General features: G+C 39.2%; 2 protein-coding genes across 7 annotated transcripts in view; one reads left to right on the top strand and one right to left on the bottom strand.

Moving 5' to 3' along the window:
- The window catches only part of TOR3A (torsin family 3 member A), an 80,206-nt gene that overhangs the window by 25,466 nt on the left and 34,527 nt on the right, over positions 1-20,213 (top strand). The gene's annotated exons all lie outside the window — the stretch shown is intronic.
- ABL2 (ABL proto-oncogene 2, non-receptor tyrosine kinase) overlaps positions 1-20,213 on the bottom strand; it is a 109,567-nt gene that overhangs the window by 2,417 nt on the left and 86,937 nt on the right. For all 6 annotated transcript variants that reach the window (XM_060197748.1, XM_060197745.1, XM_060197751.1 and 3 more), the window contains 6 exons: positions 19,354-19,438; positions 16,059-16,236; positions 15,288-15,472; positions 11,643-11,795; positions 7,257-7,346; positions 416-589 (listed from right to left, as the gene is read on the bottom strand). In XM_060197748.1, coding sequence (XP_060053731.1) covers positions 416-589; positions 7,257-7,346; positions 11,643-11,795; positions 15,288-15,472; positions 16,059-16,236; positions 19,354-19,438 — 865 coding nt within the window. The remainder of the gene's footprint in view (positions 1-415; positions 590-7,256; positions 7,347-11,642; positions 11,796-15,287; positions 15,473-16,058; positions 16,237-19,353; positions 19,439-20,213) is intronic.

Below are 20,213 nucleotides of genomic sequence, written 5' to 3' on the forward strand. Positions count from 1 at the left end.
GAGAAAATTAGTAAAGACAAAATCATTTTGTCAACTAATTGCAATGGCTTATCAATGAGAAAAATAACCTTGTTGTTACCTCAGCATTTATCTTTGCTCTAAAAATGACAGCATAATCTGGCTTCTATCAAGTTCAGAGAAAAGGTGTTTTATGGTTTTGTTCGTTTGTTTGTTTGGCCAGAATTATAGGTGGCAATATTTGGGAATCAGGCATTTAGCCAAGAGAGACAGAATTGAGTTTTAGGTGGGTCAATTAGGATGACAACACTAGCAGAATATCAGGGTTGGTGTAGCATGTAAAAAGACACCACTGGGAAGGTGGGCAAAAATGGAAATGAAAGTATTTTATCCCAGCATCGTTTAATCAAGGCAGGTTCTAGTGCTATCTTGATTCTACCTGCCAAGAGGTCCCTACCTGGTGCTGAACTGGAAGCAGAATTTTCTGTGGTATCTTGTGCCCCTTCAATATTCTCCTTATTCTCCACTTGTTTCTTCAGAGTCCGTGTCTTGGAAGGAAGAAGAGGTAACCGGGGTAGGTATGGAACGACAGACGAGGAGGAGGCAGCTCTCCCAAGCTCCTCGGCTACCTCTGTAAGAACAAGAGAACAGATGAAAAGAGTAATTTCATGATACAGGAAGGAATTTTTACTTTCTGTAGGAATTCTGTTCAAATCCTGTCTGCAGGTTCACATTACTCCACAGTGTTATTTTTAGTTGATTGTTTTCCTTACTGCTGTGTGCTTGTGGTTCATGAACAAAAACATACTAAAATTCAGCTACTCTCTTGATAGATATTAGAGTTGCTTCCAATTTTAGGCTACTATATAAATATAAACATGTTGCTAGAAATATTGTGTGTGTGTGTCTTTTGTTTTACCATGTCTGCTGAGTAAGTTATCTAGAAGCAGGACTGATAGGTCTCAGGAAGAGTTTTGCTGGGTTCTATAAGTTGCTTCCCAAAGTGTCTATGCCAATTTATACTCCCACTAACACTGTACAAAGAAATGTGACTATTTGCCAAATTTTGACATAACAGGAGCTTCAGTTTGACTTGAATATTAGCTGTACTGATAGGTATGCAGCCGCAGTTTACTATTTAACTGTGTACTATCATGATAAGGAGAGAATACCACACATTTTCATATGCATATTATGGGCTGGACATCTTCATTTCATAAGTGCTTATTCAGAGGCTAAATAGAACAGACAGGCATCTAAGATATTTTCATTTTAGGTTGTACCTGGCAATAAAAAGGAGATTAAATGCAATTCACTTCATTCTTTGTTAATGAAAAGTCAATGAGAATCCTGAAAAAGTGTCCACCCCATCAGTAAGTCTTCGCTAACTAAACTTGACCACAAATTTTGCTTGAGGCAAGACATACTTTGCTATTTGTTACTGAACAAAAATGAAGCACATAGAACTGAGCACTAAAAAATTAACAATCAGAGAAACTTCCAGAGGTGGGGTTATGGAGCAGCAGCAGTTATGTTTCTCTTCTCTCTCCTGGGTCAACTAGAAATACCAAAGGAGATCATCTGGGACCACAACAAGGCAGGACTAGAACGACTTCAGGAACCCATCAAAGCACCGGTGAGTACAAACACATGTGGCTTTTGGACAGAGAGGAGCCTAAGGAAAGACTGAGTGGCTGGTAATAATCTGGCAGTTTACCAGTTGAGGCACCACCTCCAGTCTGTTTTACCAACAAAAAGAATGCTGGGAGTCAGGCGGTAGCGCAGTGGGTTAAGCGCACATGGTGCGAAGCGCAGGGACCGGCACAAAGATCCTGGTTCGAGCCCCCAGCTCCCCACCTGCAAGGGAGTCGTTTCACAGGTGGTAAAGCAGGTCTGCAGGTGTCTATCTTTCTCTCCCCCCTCTCTATCTTCCCCTCCTCTCTCCATTTCTCTCTGTCCTAACAATGACGACAATAATAACTACAACAACAATAAAAACATCAAGGGCAACAAAAGGGAAAATAAAAAAAAAATAATTAAAAAATAAAAAAGAGAGAGGACTTAAGAGAGAGGACTCCCTTAACATTCACCAAATACACCTGTGAGTCTCCACTGCTACTACCCTCAGAGGCTGGCACAACAGGGGGGAGGCCCTGTGCTAACATCTGGGAACAGAGAACTGACCAGGAAACTCAGGAGAAGAGCTACATCCCAGTGGCCTAGCAGTGGGGCTGTATAGTGGGAGACTTTCCACATTGTTCTCCTGATGAGAACATGGTGAATAGTTGCCTCAGAACCTACAGACTATAAACGGACTTGTTTAGAAATTCACAGGGCCCAGTAGTGTTGCCCGACTTGGCAGAGAAGCTGAATTGTGCCTGGAGCTATGGATCCTTGGGTGTGAGAGTCTCTTTGCATAATCACTGTGCTATCTCTCCCCCACCCTGCTTTATCTCCTGGTCAGGATTAAGCTAAAAAGCCTACTTATAGTTTTAAAAGCCCTCAGGCTCCCATAGCCTACAGGAAAGAAAAAGAACAAGAGGGTTTTAAGCCACTGTGCTCCAACTCAGGGATTGAAATAATATTGAAACATCTGTCAATTTCCACAAAAGTGAACCCTTTAACTATCTTACTTAGACACAAGTCAATCCAGGCAAGAGTGGTCAGTAATTTGAAAAGAACTGAGAAAAGGACCTCATATATATATATACTATATAGAATGGTTAAACTAACAAGAAGAAATACTGGAAAAATGAACCAGGACAAGAGTCCAGCTAAAAGCACCCCCCTTCTCCCAAAGATTGAAGCACAAAATAATGAGGTCAACATCCAAACACTAGTTAAGGAAATAATCACAGGAGTGAGTAAAGAGTTTGAAAGAACTGTCATCAGAAATGCAGAAACAACAAATGAGACCCTGGAAGAAAACACTAATTATCTCAAGGTTACTAGAGAGCTGAAAGCTGAAATAGCTGAGCTATTTCACAACTAGCTGAACAAGCTAAAACAGTATCAGAACAGGGTAACAAAACAGATGAATTCCAGAAAACAGTAGAGGAAGAGAGAATAGAATCAATGAGGCTGAAGACAGAATTAGCAAGATCGAGGACAAATTAGAGACAACTAAAAAGGAAGTAAGAGATCTCAAAAAAGACATTAAGAGATACTGAAAACAACAACAGAGACCTATGAAATGACTTCAAAAGAAATAATATACACATTATTGAGTTACCAGAGGAAGAAAGAGAGGGAGGGAAAACCCATAAGATTAGCAGGACACTTCCTCACACAAACACTACAGGCCAGAAGAGAATGGCAAGATATCTACTGAGTGCTCAATGAGAAAGGCTTTCAACCAAGACTACTGTATCCTGCTAGACTGTCATTCAGACTAGCTGGAGGCATAAAAAACCTTCTCAGACAAGCAACAGTTGAAAGAATCAACTATCACTAAGCCTGCCCTGAAAGAAGTTCAGAAAGGTCTCCTATAAACAGTCAGACCACCATAAATATGCCATGTATCAGAACACTCTAAAAATCTACAATAATGCTTTAAAATATACACAACTCAACAATATGCTGTCTATAGGAAACCCACCTAACTCAACAAGACAAACACAGACTCAAAGTGAAAGGATGGAAAACTATCATAAAAGTCAATAGCCCACAAAAAAGAACATTTTCATTATTCTCATATCTGACATGACAGACTTTAAAATAAATAAAAGTAAAAAAAGATAGTGATGGGGAGTCAGGCAGTAGTGCAGTGGGTTAAGCACAGGTGGCACAAAGTGCAAGGACCGGCATAAGAATCCTGGTTCAAGTCCCGGTTCGAGTCCCCATCTCCCCACCTGCAGGGGAATCACTTCACAAGTGGTGAAGCAGGTCTGTAGGTGTCTGTCTTTCTCTCCCCCTTTGTCTTCTTCTCCTCTCTTCATTTTTCTCTGTCCTATCTCCAACAACAATGATATCAATAACAACAATAACTACAATAATAAAACAACAAGGGCAACAAAAGGGAATAAATAAATAAATATAAAAATTTTAAAAAATATATAGGGATAGACATTACCTTAATGCTCAGAGGATCAGTCAGCCAAGAAGACTTAACAATTATTAACATCTATGCACCAAAGCCATCTAAATACATCAACATCTACTGAAAGAGCTACAGCAATATATTAACAGCAACACAGTCATAGTAGGGGACTTCAACACCCCACTCTCTCAACTTGACAGATCATCCAGGCAGAAAATCAATAAAGACATGAGGGAGCTAAATGAAGAGACAGATAAACTAAAACTATTGGACATTTTCAGAGTCATTCACCCCAAGAAACTGGAAGACACATTCTACTCAAGCCCACATGGGTTATTCTCAAGGACAGACCATATGTTAGGCCACAAAGACAGCATCAGCAAATTTAAGAGCATTGAAATGATCCCAAGCATCTTCTCAGACCACAGTGGAATTAAACTAACACTTAACAATCAACAAAAGATTAGTAATAGTCCCAAAATGTGGAAGCTCAACAGTACACTCCTTAACAACTACTGGGTCAAAGAGGATATAAAGGAAGAAATCAAAATATTTCAAGAGTTCAATGAAAATGAAGATACAAGCTATCAAAATATTTGGGACACAGCTAAGGCAGTACTGAGAGGGAAGTTCATTGTCATACAAACACACACTAGGAAACAAGAAAAAGCACAAATAAACAACCTAATTGCACACCTTAAAGACCTAGAAGAAGAGCAAAGAAACTCTAAAGCAATCAGAAGGACAGAAATAGCTAGAGTCAGGGCAGAAATAAATAACATTAAAAATAAGAAGACTATACAAAAGATCAACGAAAGTAAAATGTCGGTTCTTTGAAAGAGTGAACAAAATTGACAAACCTTTAGCCAGACTCACAGAACAAAAAAGGAAGAAGACCCAAATAAATCGGATTGTTAATGAAAGAGGAGATATTGGGGAGTCGGGCTGTAGCGCAGTGGGTTAAGCACAGGTGGCGCAAAGCACAAGGAACAGCATAAGGATCCCGGTTCGAACCCCGGCTCCCCACCTACAGGGGAGTCGCTTCACAGGCGGTGAAGCAGGTCTGCAGGTGTCTAGCTTTCTCTCCTCCTCTCTGTCCTCCCCTCCTCTCTCCATTTCTCTCTGTCCTATCCAACAATGACACTAACAATAATAACTACAACAATAAAACAAGGGCAACAAAAGGGAATAAATAAATAAAATAAATATTAAAAAAAAAAGAAAAAAGAAAGAGGAGATATCACAAACAAAGACAACAATGAGATATTACTTTACTCCTTTGAGAATGTCATACATCAGAAAAGGTAACAGCAGCAAATGCTGGAGGGGTTGTGGGGTCAAAGGAACCCTCCTGCATTGCTGGTGAGAATGTAGATTCGTCCAACCTCTGTAGAGAGCAGTCTGGAGAACTCTCAGAAGGCTAGTCATGGACCTACCTTATGATCCTGCAATTCCTCTCCTGGGGATATATCTTAAGGAACCCAAAACACCCACCCAAAAAGTTCTGTGTACACGTATGTTCTTAGCAGCACAGTTTGTGATAGCCAAAACCTAGAAGCAACCCAGGTGTCCAACAACAGATGAGTGGCTGAGCAAGTTGTGGTCTACATACACAATGGAGTACTACTTAGCTATTCAGCCCATCTTGGATGGAGCTTGAAGAAATCATGTTAAGTGAAATAAGTCAGAAACAGAAGGATGAATATGGGATGATCTCACTCTCAGACAGAAGTTGAAAAACAAGATCAAAAGAGAAAACACAGGTAGAACCTGAACTGGATTTGGTGTATTGCACCAAAGTAAAAGACTCATTACAGGTCCAAAAAAGATGACAGAGGACCTAGTGGGGATTGTATTGTTATGTGGAAAACTGAGAAATGTTATGCATGTACAAACTATATTGTATTTACTTTCAAATGTAAAATATTAATCCCCCAATAAAGAAAAAAAAAAGGCTGAGGAGATAGCATAATGGTTCTGCAAATGCCTTTTATGCCTAAAATTCTGTAGTCTCAGGTTCAATCCCTAGCACCATCATAAGGCAGAGTTTAGCAGTGCTCTGGTTTCTCTCTGTGTGTATCATTCTCTCTATCCTTTGTCATTAAAATAAATATTAAAAAAATTAACACCCCACAAAAGTGGGTGCATGGCATGCGGTTCTAGCCATGTCAGTTCCTTCTTCATGCTGCCCTGTTCCGCCACTGGAGGCAGACAGAAGTTATGAAGATACAACCTTAAGGATGTGTACAATTGTGTTTAATGTCATTTGGAGTGTCTGGGGATGAGATCAACATAAAAGTGAAAGTCAAGAGGCACTGGATGCAGGTAGGAAAAGGAGAAAGTCCTGAAGCCACTTGTTTTGAGACAAGATTTCAATAAGCCTAAGGTCAGTACCATCCCTGTTTTTCTGAGGTTTGGCTAAGAGTCAACAACATCTCATTTTATTGCCTAAGAAAGCCTGAGTTAGGATTCTCTCACTCACCGTTGATTAGTAGGTACATCCTTTGAAGGTAAAAAGTCTGTCTTATCTCTGTCCTCAAACTTAGGACAGAGCTTGCTATAGACTAACTGCTTACTAAACTGTTGGTTGCATACATGTTAAATACTTGTTCAGTAATTTTAAATTGAATATAATTTTGAAAATAGGTAAGGGTTGGCTTCCTAAGAAGGTACAACATTTTCCTGAAAGATGAGTTAACTAAAGATTCAACTGGAGGAAAGAGAGAGAGACTCTCTCAAAAGAAGTTAAAAGCTGGCACAGGGTCAAGAAAGTAGCTCAGCATATTAAGATAACAAGGCTTCAAAAACAGAGGGTCCAAGGTTCAACCCCAGCATGGCCATATGCCACTGGTTGAGCAATGGCTAAATAAATAAACAAAATACATCTCTGCAGTTCAGGAGGTGATGCAGCATGTAGAGCACCAGACCTGCATGCAAGAGGTACTGGGTTCAATTCCTGGCATCATGTAAGTGAGAGTGATGCTCTGTCTTTTTTTTTTTTTCTCTTCTAATTAAGTGCTTTTTTGCTTGTTTAAAAATATTTGTTATGAGAAAGAGAAAAGAGGAGAAAAGATGAGAGCACTGGTGAGTTCTGGTATGAAGTGCTTTCTGGGACTGAACCTGCAGCCTTTGAACTTTCAGGTACACAAACTGGCACTCTTGTAAGCTGAGCTATCTCTCAGCCCAGAAATTATTTTTGAGATATTATTATCACCACTGATACATAGAATTAGCCACCAATAAATCATTGAATTCTCACCTTCAGAAATGCTAGAGTCATGGAACATGGTTTCAAAAGCTTGATGTGTTTCAGCAAAAGAGGGTCTATCAGCAGGGCTCCACTTCCAGCCTATGTGACACAAGAAGGAAATTTAAACACTCCTTGCAGAAGGTATCCATAGAACATTGATGAGACAGATTCAAACCAATAATACTCTATCCTCCTAGACTTTTGGTCAAATTGAATGGAGAGATAAAGAGCTTCTTAGACAATCAACAGCTGGAGGAATTTACCACTAATAGATCAACTCGACAAGAAATTCTAAACAAAAAAGACAAAAAACCACCTCAAAGAGGAACATTCAATATACACATAAAATAATAGTAATAAATCTCTTAAATCCCTAATTTCAGTAAATGTCAACAGCCTCACCCACCAAAAGGCAGAGTAGCAAGATTGATTAGGTAACAACCAAGCGATATGCTGTTTACAAGAGTCCCAACTAAGAGCAGGACAACATATGCTCAAAATGAAAGGTTGAGGAGTTAAGCACATGTGGTGCAAAGCGCAAGGACCGGCGTAAGGATCCCGGTTTGAGCCCCCGGCTCCCCACCTGCAGGGGAGTCGCTTCACAGGTGGTGAAGCAGGTCTACAGGTGTCTTTCTCTAACCCTCTGTCTTCCCCTCCTCTCTCCATTTCTCTCTGTCCTATCCAACAACAACGACATCAATAATCACAATAATGTTCAACAACAAGGGCAACAAAAGGGAAAATAAGTAAGTAATTTAAAAAAAAAGTGAAAGGTTGAAAAGCAATCATATAAGTTAAAGGGCCTCAAAAGAAGGCAGAAACAATCATACTTATATAACTTTAAGACAAACTAATAAAAGACAGGGATGGATATTACATAATGATCAAGAGGTCAATCAACTGAAAGAATCTAACACTCATTAGTATTTATGTATCAAATGAAGGGGCATTAACACATGTAAAGTGATTAATAGAAGAACTGAAGAGATACACTGACAACACCACAATAATAGGGGATTTTAACATCCTATTCTCACAAATTAACAGATCAACAGAAAATTAATATAAAAACAAGAGCCTTAAGTGAAGAGACTGATAGGTTGGACTTATTAAACATCTTCAGAGTTCCTTATTCCAAGAAAACACAATACATATTCTCCACTACCCCACATGGAACATCCACAAGGACAGACCATATGTTGGGCGACAAAGACAGTATCAAGAATTCAAGAGCATTGGGATCAATTCTTTTTTTTTTTTATATGTACATGCTATTTTATTTTAATAACAGAGATACAGAGAAAATGAGAGAGAGACAGAAACACAGACAGACACATACCAGAGCACTGCTCAGCTCTAGCTTATAGTGGTGCTGGGTACTGAACCTGCAACTAAGAGCCTTAAGCATGAGAAAGTCTTTTTGTATAATCACTATGCTATCTCACCAGCCCTGGAATAAATTCCGAGCATCTTTTTATACTTCAGTAGAATTAAACAATTATTCAACCACAAAAATTAAGTTGGAAAAGCCTCCAAATATGGATTCAACAACATGATTCTTAACAACATCTGGGTCAAGGAGAAAATTGAAAAATTTCTGCAAACAAAAATTATGACATGAAATATCAGAACATTATGGGACACAGCAAAAAATAGTACAAGAGTAACTCATAGGAGTAACTCATAAGAATAACTCATAGGAGCCCAGATAAAGAAACAGGGAAAAAAAAAAAAAGCACAATAAATAGCCTCATTTTTGAAGGATCAAGAAAAATAACAAAAGAAAACCAAAGTACATAGGGGGATATATAATTTTTTTTAAATGGGCAGAAATCAGTAATATTGAATATAGCAACATGGTGGTTGGCATGAGGTGAAACTATACCTCCAATCTTATAATCCTGCAGATTATTAATAATTAATATAAATTAAAGCTAATTAAAATAAATAGCAACCAAAAAAGCCAATAAAGTTTTTTTTGTTTTTTTTTTAACTGGAGCACTGCTCAGCTCTGGTTTATGGTGGTGCAGAGGACTGAACCTGCGACTTTGGAGCCTCAGGCATGAGAATCTCTTTGCATAACCATTATGCTATCTATCCCTACCCTTATATGAAACCCAATACCACCCTAATAACAAAACATGGCAGACATTGCAAAATTAGAAAACTGCAAGCCAAATATCTCTGGTGAACACAGATGCTAAGATTCTGAACAAAATCTCAGCAATCCAGATTAAATGGCACATCAAAAAGGTGTGATCAGTGGGATTCAGCCTAGAGATGGCAAGGATAGTTCAACACATATAAGTCAATTAATGCAAGCCACCACATCAATAGTAGGAGAAGCAAAAATCACGATTATTACAAAAGTTGTAGAGAAAGCTTTCAGCAAATTCAACATCCTTTCAAGATTAAAATGTTTTTCCTTTGTAGTAGAAGCAGAGAGGCAGAGGCAGACTGACTCTGAGACGATAGTACTGAAGCTTCCTTCAACACCGTGGGGGCCAGATTCAAATATGGACTGCACACATGGCAAAGCAGCACACAAACCAAGTGAACTATTTTACTAAGCCAGAGATTACGTTTTGTTTTTGTTTTTTAGATTTTTAAAAATTTATTTATTTTCCCTTCTGTTGCCCTTATTGTTGTAGTTATTACTATTATTACTGATGATGTTGTTGTTAGGACAGAGAGAAATGGAGAGAGGAGGGGAAGACAGAGAGGGGAGAGAAAGATAGACACCTCTGTGCAGACCTGCTTCACTGCCTGTGAAGTGACTCCCTTGAAGGTGAGGAGCCGGGGGCTCAAACTGGGATGCTTACGCCGGTCCTTGCACTTCACACCACCTGCACTTAGCCTGCTGTGGTACCACCCCACTCCCTATTTTTTTTTTTTTTTTTTAAGTGATGAGGCTTGAAGGAACATTCTTCACTTAATAAAGTAACAAACCCACAACCAACATCATACTCAATTGGTGGAAACTGAAAACTTTCACTCCAGGATAAGGAACAAGAAATGGTTGTCTATTATCTGAGAGGTCTATACTATGACCACCTATGTTCATCGCTTTGCTATTGTAATGTCCAGTGACAGCAGAGTGGCTGAGGAAATTGTGGTACATATACACAATGGAATTATTACTCAACTCTAAGAAATGATGAAATCTTTTGCTACAACTTGAATGGAACTTGAAATCATGTTAAATGAAATAAGCCAGAAAGATAATGATCTCACTCATAGGCAGGACTTAAAGAAAGGGAAAATAAAAGGTGAAACTTTAATCAGATATTGTCTATTACAGCAGATTCAGGAATTCTAAAAGGGAGAGGTGGTAGGGGACTGAAGGTAGAGGAAGATGACAGGTTGGTGGGGTGTGTGGTATGTTGACACTTACGGAGGAGAGGTAAAGTTGTACACATATGACAACAGACCTGTAAACTATCATTTCCCAATAATGATAAAACAAGAAAGAATTGAAAGCAAGTTTCCTTAAGAAATCAAGTTTCAAATGGCATCTCTGGCAGTGAACTCCAGGCATCATGATATACTGTTGTTAAAACAGAGCTACAGTATGACTACATGATGGTTAGGCAGCTGATTTTTAGTTCCAGACTCAGACATGTAATGAATATACTCCCTGGGGCTGGTCCTTCTTATTAGCCTCAACTCCTATACCTTCCACTATAGGGATGAAGAAGGCGAGAAGATGGTTTAGAAAATGTTAACAAAAAAAAAAGGAGAAGGAGGAGAAGGAGAAGGAGAAAGAGGAGGGGAGGAAGAAGAAATAAATAAAGAATATGTTAGTTTTTTTTTATTCCAGAGGGAAAAAAATGAAAGAATACCTGCCTTTAGACTCAGCTGCACTATGCAGAAAGAGAGCAGATTATCAGAAAAGAGAAGCCTAGAATTTGTATTTGTTAACAATAGAGCTGTAAGCAAAGCCAGTGCTTAGTTAGAAAACAGCAAGACTTGTGCTCAAACATAGCCACAAACTAATTCACTACTTTCTTATCTTCAAGAATCCAAGTGCTTTTGTTTCTTTATTGAAGGCTACTTTGATGTATTCTCCATAGTCTTTGGTCATTGTTTTTAATCTGCTTATAAGCAGCATTCCCCTATTTAATCTCCAAACTCAATTTTTATTAGCCTATTAAATATTCAAATGTTTTTTTTTTTTAAGGAAACTGGGTCATTATATGAACCGTGGGCTTCTATTCTATGTATCCCAGTAAGAATCAATCATTTATTATACAATATGCCAACTGGCTGATTAAAAATTAACTCTGTCATGATTTGGTTTCAATTATACACTGAGAGAGAACATGGTCCCAATTTTGTTAATCATCCTGACTGTTCACTTAACCCTTCCATATTAAAATATGCAAAAATACTCACATGCTCTCATAAGTTCATAAACCTTAGGGGGGCAACCTTCAGGCTGTTCCATTCGATATCCTTTTTCCAGTAGGTCATAGACCTGAGACAGGTCAATACCTGGGTATGGTGACATTCCATATGTAGCAATTTCCCATAGTAGTACCCCAAAAGCTGTAAAAGAGATGAAAAATAGTTTAATATTTATTTTCTGGTAAATATTTTATACTACAGATAGCTTTTTTTTTTAAATTTCTCTATTGGGGGATTAATGGTTTACAGTTAAGAGTACAAGACAATAGTTTGGGAGGAGGAGCCAAGATGGCAGCTTGAAGACAACTCCTGGCTTTCTCTCTGCAAAGCAGCTGCTTACAACCCAGGAACTCCGAGTGAGGGCAAGATTTCCAGGCAGAGAATCACAAGTCACATGTAGGCTGGCAATAGGCTGCTGGAAAAGGACAATGCAGATACCAAATATGGAGCTGCTCCACCAACTTCTAGATGCTACCATGACACCAACCTGACTGCCCTGGGCAGAAGACCTCAACCAATGTGTCCTGGAACCCCACCTCTCCAGATGCCTGTCCGTAAAAAAAATAGACAGGAAAAAGATAGACAGGTTGGGAGTACGGATCAACCTGCCAATTCCCATGTTCAGTGGGGAAGCAATTACAGAAGCCAGACCTCCTACCTTCTGCACCCCATAATGACCCTGGGTCCATACTCCCAGAGGGATAAAAAATAGGAAAGCTATCAGGGGAGGGGATGGGATACAGAGTTCTGGTGGTGGGCACTGTGTAGAAATGTACCCCTCTCTTATCCTATGGTCTTGTCTCAATATTTCCATTTTATAAATAAATTTTTTAAAATAATAAAATTTAAAAAATACAATAGCTTGTACATGTGTAACATTTATCAGTTTTCCACATAACAATTCAACCCAGTGACTTGTCTTTTACTATTGCTTCAGTATAGTCTCCTTATTTGTTGTTATAGAATTCCTTTTTTTTTAAATTCCCACTATGGTTATTGATGTGGCCCAATGACTTCATGAAGAATCACCAGCCACTCCTGGTGGCCATTATTTTTTTTCCTTTTATTTACTTATTTCATGTTTTTTTCTTTTCTTTTTACTTGACAGGGCAGAGACAGGTAGAAGTAGAGAAAAAGACATTTGCAAGTCCTGCTTCACCACTTGTGACGCTTCCCCCTGCAAGTGGGGAGTGGAGCTTGACTCCCGGTCTTTGCACACTGTAAAGTGTGCTTAATAAGGTGTGCCACTGCCCAATCCCCAAATTGCTATTCTTGAAGAATAACTTGTCCAAGATGTCTTGCAAAGGTATATATCTGCCTCAGCTATAACCTTATGATGATTTTCTTTCTATTTTCCAATTTTCATTTAAACTTCAAGAAATGGGAAGAATAAACTACAACTACCTAAGTATACTGGGGCACAATCAAATAATTCTTAGAAAAATCTATGATCTATTTAATGAGTTCTACTGCTTTAAAACCACATGACTTTAAAGGAGAACAAAAAAACTCAAATAAAACTCACACTAGAAATCAAGTCACTGGATTTGAAACAAAGACAGAAAGACCTAAGTTTATTCCAGACATCGAGACACCTATTATGGGGAGAAAAAGAGTTGTACCTATGTGTCAACAGCAACCTATGTGTCAACAATTGTAAACCATTAACAACCACCCCCCATAAAAAACTAGAAAAAGGGGCCAGGTGGTGGTGCATCTGGTTGAGTGCACATGTTACAATGCGTAAGGACCCGGGGTTTGAGCCCCAGGTCTCCTCCTGCAGGGGGAAAGCTTTACAAATGGTGAAGCAGCAGATGTCTCTCTGTCTCGTCTCTCTTCCTCTCTATCTCCCCTTTCCTTCTTAATTTTTTTTTTTTTATTGTAGTTACTGTTGTTGTAATTGATGTCATTGTTGTTAGGACAGTGAGAAATGGAGAGAGGAGGGGAAGATAGGGAGAGAAAGATAGACACCAGCAGACCTTCTTCACCGCTTGTGAAGTGACTCCCCTGCAGGTGGGGAGCTGGGGGCTTGAACCAGGACCTTACGCCGGTCCTTGCACTTCGTGCCACATGTGCTTAACCTGCTGTGCTATCGCCCGACTACCCTTCTTTTATAATTGCTTGTTCTCTCCAATAAAGATAATAAAAATTTAAATAAAAAGAATTTATAACTAGCTACGGTTGAGATATCTTATAGACAGTGAACTAAAATCCTAGTATTGTCTCTACCCACAACCCAGACTCAGTCCTCTACTAAGCCTCTATTGGGTCATATTACTTTTGAGGGCAGGAGTAGCCAACCTCAGGACAAGGACAAATTCTAGACAAAGCTTTATCATGCTTTCTTTAAAAAGTCTACTCAGCTATTAACAATGGTGAATTCACCTTCTTCACCTCATCTTGGATAGAGCTTGAAAGAATCATGTTCAGTGAGTAAGCCAGAAAGAGAAGGATAAATATGGGGTGATCCCACTAATAGAAGTTGAAAGAATAAGAACAGAAGGGAAAACACAAAGCAGAATCAGGATGGACTTCGTGTATAGCACCAAAGTAAAGTACTCTAGGGCAGGGGTGGTGGTGTTTAGGTCATGGAACATGATGGCAGAGAAGGACCTAGGTGGAGGTTTAGTGTTAAGTGGAAAACTGAGAAATGTTACACATGTTCCAACTACTATATTTTACTGTTGACTGTAAACTAGTAATCTCTCCAAATAAAGAAAAATAAAATAGAAAAAAAATCACAAATTCAGAAACACCAAAAAAAAAGGGGGGGGGGGGGAGTCGGGCGGTAGCGCAGCGGGTTAAGCGCACATGGTGCAAAGCACAGGGACCAGAGAAGGATCCTGGTTTGAGCCCCTGGCTCCCCACCTGCAGGGGAGTTGCTTCAAAAGCAGTGAAGCAGGTCTGCAGATGTCTGTCTTTCTCTCCCACTGTCTTTCCCTCCTCTCTTCATTTCTCTCTGTACTATCCAACAATGATATCAACAGCAATAAGAACTACAACAATAAAACAAGAAGGGCAACAAAAGGAAATAAATAAATATAAAAAAAAATAGCAGTTCCCAGGCATGGGGTGGGATAGGAGTGGCAGGAGAGGGCAGGACTTGTAAGCCTGAGGTTCTGGAATTCAGTTCCCAGAATCGAAAGAAGAAAAAGAGGATGTGCTCTAAAACAACAAACCTAATGTGGAATGTAGAGAGCTTAACAAAGAGGATATTAAGAACATCAACGCAATATGAAATACAGAATAAGTTCTTTGAGGATAGAGGATTGTTCTGTTTTACTTCAAATTTCCTTTTTGTTTTTTTTAAGAATCTATTTATTTATTCATGAGAAAGATAGGAGGAGAAAGAACCAGACATCATTCTGGTACGTGTATTGCCGGGGACTAAACTTAAGACCTCATGCTTGAGAGCCCAGTGCTTTATCCACTGTGCCACCTCCTAGACCACTGCTTCAAATTTCCTTACAGCCTGGAAAATAGCTGGTGTTTAATAAATACTTGCTGACTTATTGACAAGGAGAGAAGTAAAGGCAGAAGTTATCAATCATGTGAAAGAAGTTCTGAAGAACGAAGAGCATTTATAAGAAAACGTTAAGGACACCCAGAGAAAACAGTCCCTTCCAATCTTACCCCAGACATCAGATTTAATTGAAAAGGTATTGTACGCGAGACTCTCTGGTGCTGTCCACTTAATAGGAAACTTGGCTCCAGCATGAGCAGTGTAGGTGTCTCCAGTCATCAATCTACTTAACCCAAAGTCTGCCACTTTCACCACATGGTTTTCTCCCACTAGGCAGTTTCGAGCTGCGAGATCTCTGTGGGAAAGAAAATTTAACGTGATTCCATTCTAACAGTGAGGAAAATGGTCATGAATGTTTCTTTCTTGGTTCTTTGTGTTGCAAGCAAAGTTAACAAGTCAGTCCTGACAGATATGGTCACATTTCATGTTAACTGCTGACACGGTAGAAAGTCACTGATTATGTATCACTAGTAGCATACCAATCAAGTGGTAGTTATATAATTCTAGAATAAAGCTGGCTCCAGCAAATGAGTATCTATTAGTATGTACACTGGGAGAGGTTTTGTAGATGTTCTTCTATTAAGACTTTCAGTTCTTTACTAAGACAGAGAGCTAAGTTTAAAATTAAGCCACCAGATGGAGCAAAATAATCTGGGATAGTCTTAGGCACAAAAAGACCTTTCTGTTGTGAAAATGGCAAAGGCCCTTCAATAATCAGAGTTCAGGAGGTCCACAAGTTGGAAGTGATGTTAAAGTGGGCCTTCTAAAGAAAAAATTACTGTCATGAATCACCCAAAAATTTTTGGGAAGGTTCTTTCATTTGCTTTCCTAGACTAAAAAAAAGATGTTTCCAGATTGGTAGTGAGCAGTCATCTACACACCTGTGGATGAAATTCTTCTTCTCCAAGTACTCCATTGCAGAAGAGATCTGAGTGGCCATGTAAAGTAGCACAACTGCTGTCACCTCTTCTCGATTGCATTCCCGGAGATAATCAAGCAAGTTCCCATATGGCATGTACTCAGTTACAATGTAAAAGGGTGGTTCCAAAGTACACACACCTGATGGTTCAAGAATAGAACTTTTCTTAGTATATATTCACACACTCCAAACCACTCTGGCAAGAACTGATAATTTGTAGTTTAATTCAGTAATATTTTCTTGCTTTCTTGCCATCACATCCTCTGAATACAATAAGCAAAATTAAAAAGTTGGTTAAGTCTCTATTACCAACTCTATTATATCATTCTCCAGAAACTAATGTACACTTTAGTATTTGCCTGTGGACAAAAGCTGTTAGAAGCTTCTAGAATTTTGTATGTGCTATGGTTGCAATCTTCAACTTCATACTAACAAAGCTTATCTCAAAGTCCCAGCAACAGTACACACGTTAATTCTATGTGAGTCCAGGCTGTACTGGGATTTTGTAAAAAGAAGGGAGCATTTCAAACTAAAGTAATTCATTAATATATGGCAGATTCCTTATAAAAAGCCAACAAGAAAGTATTTTCTTCTGGACAATTTGCCTTAATTTGAACACCCAAAGAACATGACCCTATTTCAGAACAGCAAAGGACTCAAAGGTTTCTTTGTGATCTTATGGCTGAAGGTCAAACCATTCCAGCACAGCAGTTCCTGCTGGTAAAGATAGGTTGATGTTATGGTCACAATGTTAAATTTACTTCTTCTCAACAGTTCTTTGGTTGATAGCTCTTTATTTTATAAAAAGTATTTTGTGCAATTCTAGGTTTGTTATCATAGAGGATGATTCTGAACTTCAAATCCGTAACTACATGCTGGCCACCCATATATATGTATACTGGAATCTTCATATTCTTGATAGGCGTGCGTGTGCACGTGTGTTTTAAGAGACCACAGCAACAATGCTTCCTTCAGTGAGTGGGATCCAGGCTCGACCTGGGTCACACATATAGCAAAGCAGCACACCACCCAAGAAAGCTACTTTGCTGGTTTCTTTTCCCCTTTCCCTCTCCCCTCCCTGTTTCTACAGAGGTGGAGTCAGGAACTTTTACATTCAGGACTGCATGCTGCCTAGGCCACTTTTTCATTCAGGTAGATAAATACCGAGAGCAGGAGAGATAACACAGCACAGGAACTGACCCTGGTATCACAGTACCTTCCCATGTGGTACTGGACTCAAACTTGGGCTACATGCATGGCAAGGTACAAGCCCCACCAAGTGAGCTATCTTTCCAGACCTATATACTGCCATATTTTAAAGTTTTTATTTATTGAAAAAATGTATTTATTGGTCTAACAAAATAACTCACCTGGATAGTGTGCTTGTTTCCCCATGAGTGCAGCCTAGCCAGCCCCCACCACTTTGAAGGAAGCTTAGGTGCTGTGGTATCTTTCCATCATTTTCTCTCTTTGAATTTGAAAAAGTCAGTCTGGAATAGTGGAGTACCAACGATGACAAAAATGAAAAAAAAAAAATCACTTATTTTAATGATAGACACGACCAGAGCACTGCTCAGCTGATTTATGGTGGCTGCAGGAATAAAGCGTAGGACCTCTAGATCCTATATGCACTAGACATGTTATGTCTGGTGCATAAATCTGTCTTATACATTGAATTTTTTTTGTTTGTTTTTTTTATCTTGATAACAGCTTCTGTTTTTTTTTTCTTTTTTTTATTGGGGAATTAATGTTTTACATTCAACAGTAAGTACAATAGTTTGTACATGCATAACATTCCCCAGTTTCCCATTGAACAATACAACCCCCACTAGGTCCTCTGAATCCTTCTTGGACCTGTATTCTCCCCACCCACCCAACCCAGAGTCTTTTACTTTGGTGCAATACGCCAATTCCATTTCAGGTTCTACTTGTGTTTTCTTTTCTGATCTTGTTTTTCAACTTCTGCCTGAGAGTGAGATCATCCCATATTCATCCTTCTGTTTCTGACTTATTTCACTTAACATGAATTTTTCAAGGTCCATCCAAGATCGGCTGAAAATGGTGAAGTCACCATTTTTTACAGCTGAGTAGTATTCCATTGTGTATATATACACCACAACTTGCTCAGCCACTCATCTGTTGTTGGACACCTGGGTTGCTTCCAGGTTTTGGCTATTACAAATTGTGCTGCCAAGAACATATGTGTACACAGATCATTTTGGGTGGATGTGTTGGGTTCCTTAGGACATATTCCCAGGAGAGGAATTGCAGGGTCATAGGGTAGGTCTATTTCTAGCCTTCTGAGAGTTCTCCAGACTGTTCCCCACAGAGGTTGGACCAATTGATATTCCCACCAGCAGTGTAGGAGGGGGGTTCCTTTGACCCCACACCCTCTCCAGCATTTGCTGCTGTTACCTTTTCTGATGTATGACATTCTCACAGGAGTGAAGTGGTATCTCATTGTTGTCTTTATTTGCATTTCTCTGACAATCAGAGACTTGGAGCATTTTTTCATGTGTTTCTCGGCCTTTTGGATCTCTTCTGTGGTGAATATTCTGTCCATGTCCTCTCCTCATTTTTGGATGGGGTTATTTGTTGTCTAGTTGTTGAGTCTGGCAAGCTCTTTATATATTTTGGTTATTAAACTCTTGTCTGATGTATGGCATGTAAAGATCTTCTCCCATTCTGTGAGGGGTCTCTTGGTTTGGGTAGTGGTTTCTTTTGCTGTGAAGAAGCTTTTTAATTTTATGTAATCCCATAGGTTTATATTTGCCTTAGTCTTCTTTGTAATTGCATTCGTTTCATTGAAGATGTTTTTAAAATGTATGCGGAAAAGAGTTCTGCCAATATTTTCTTCTAAGTATCTGATAGTTTGTGGCCTAACATCCAAGTCCTTGATCCACTTGGAATTGACTTTTGTATTTGGTGAAATACAGTGGTTCAGTTTCATTCTTCTGCGTGTTTCAACCCATTGTTTCCAACACCATTTGTTGAAGAGACTCTGCTTTCCCCATTTAATAGTCTGAGCCCCTTTGTCAAAGATTAGATGTCCATAGGTGTGGGGGCTCAGTATAGATTGAAATTTTTAAACATCGTCTTTTGGATGATTTTAAAATATGTTAAATAGGGTGAAAGTGACAACCATTTTAAAAGATATTCGTAATTGGGGCTTTCACCCTGAAAGATTTAGAAATAACAAGGGATTGGTCGATGGTCAAGCATCTCTGAGGCAACATGGTTCATACAAACTTTCTCACCTAATAGTTGAACCAGATTAGGATGTTTGATTTCCTTCATCACTGCAGCTTCTTTCAGGAACTCTTCTACCTCCATGGTATCTTCCTGGAAATGGAGAAAGACGAAAATAAAAGAAGGAAAACCACCATCCTAATCACTGAAATCAGTTCAGTAATCCTAAATGGTCAGTTTTCAAAGAGGGTATTTTAGCATATTCCAGAAATTCTGTTACACCTAATATGGTCTAAAATAATCCAACTAAGAAAAACAGAGACACGGGGCTGCGGAGCAGCAGCAGCTGTGTTTCTCTCCTATCCCCTCCCAGGCCAACAAGGAATAACAAAGGAGATCATCTGGGACCTCAACAAGGCACCACTAGAATGACCTCAGGAAGCAAATCACTGGAGTGAGTGATTAAGCTAAGAAGCCTACTTATAGTTTAAAAGACCTCAGGCTCCCAGAGCCTACAGGAAAGAAAAAGAACAAAAGAGGCTTTTAAGTCACTGTGCTCCAACTCAGGGATTAATCAAAATGTTTTGAGAGTTCAATGAAAATGAAGACACAAGCTATCAAAATATTAGGGACACAGCTAAGGCAGTACTGAGAGGGAAGTTCATAGCTATACAAACACACATTAGGAAACAAGAAAAAGCACAAATAAACAACCTGATTGCACACCTTAAAGACAAAGAAGAAGGAGAAGGAGGAGGAGGAGAAGGAGAAGGAGGAGAGGAAGGAGAAGAAGCAGGAGAAAGAGGAGGAGAAGGACCAAGAGGAGGAGGAGGAGGAGGAGGAGGAGAAGAAGAAGAAGAAGAAGAAGAACAACAACAACAACAACAACAACAGCAAAGGAACCCTAAAGCAACCAGAAGGACAGAAA

This window comes from Erinaceus europaeus, chromosome 9, assembly GCF_950295315.1.
Source record: "Erinaceus europaeus chromosome 9, mEriEur2.1, whole genome shotgun sequence".
Classification (NCBI taxonomy): Eukaryota; Metazoa; Chordata; class Mammalia; order Eulipotyphla; family Erinaceidae; genus Erinaceus; species Erinaceus europaeus.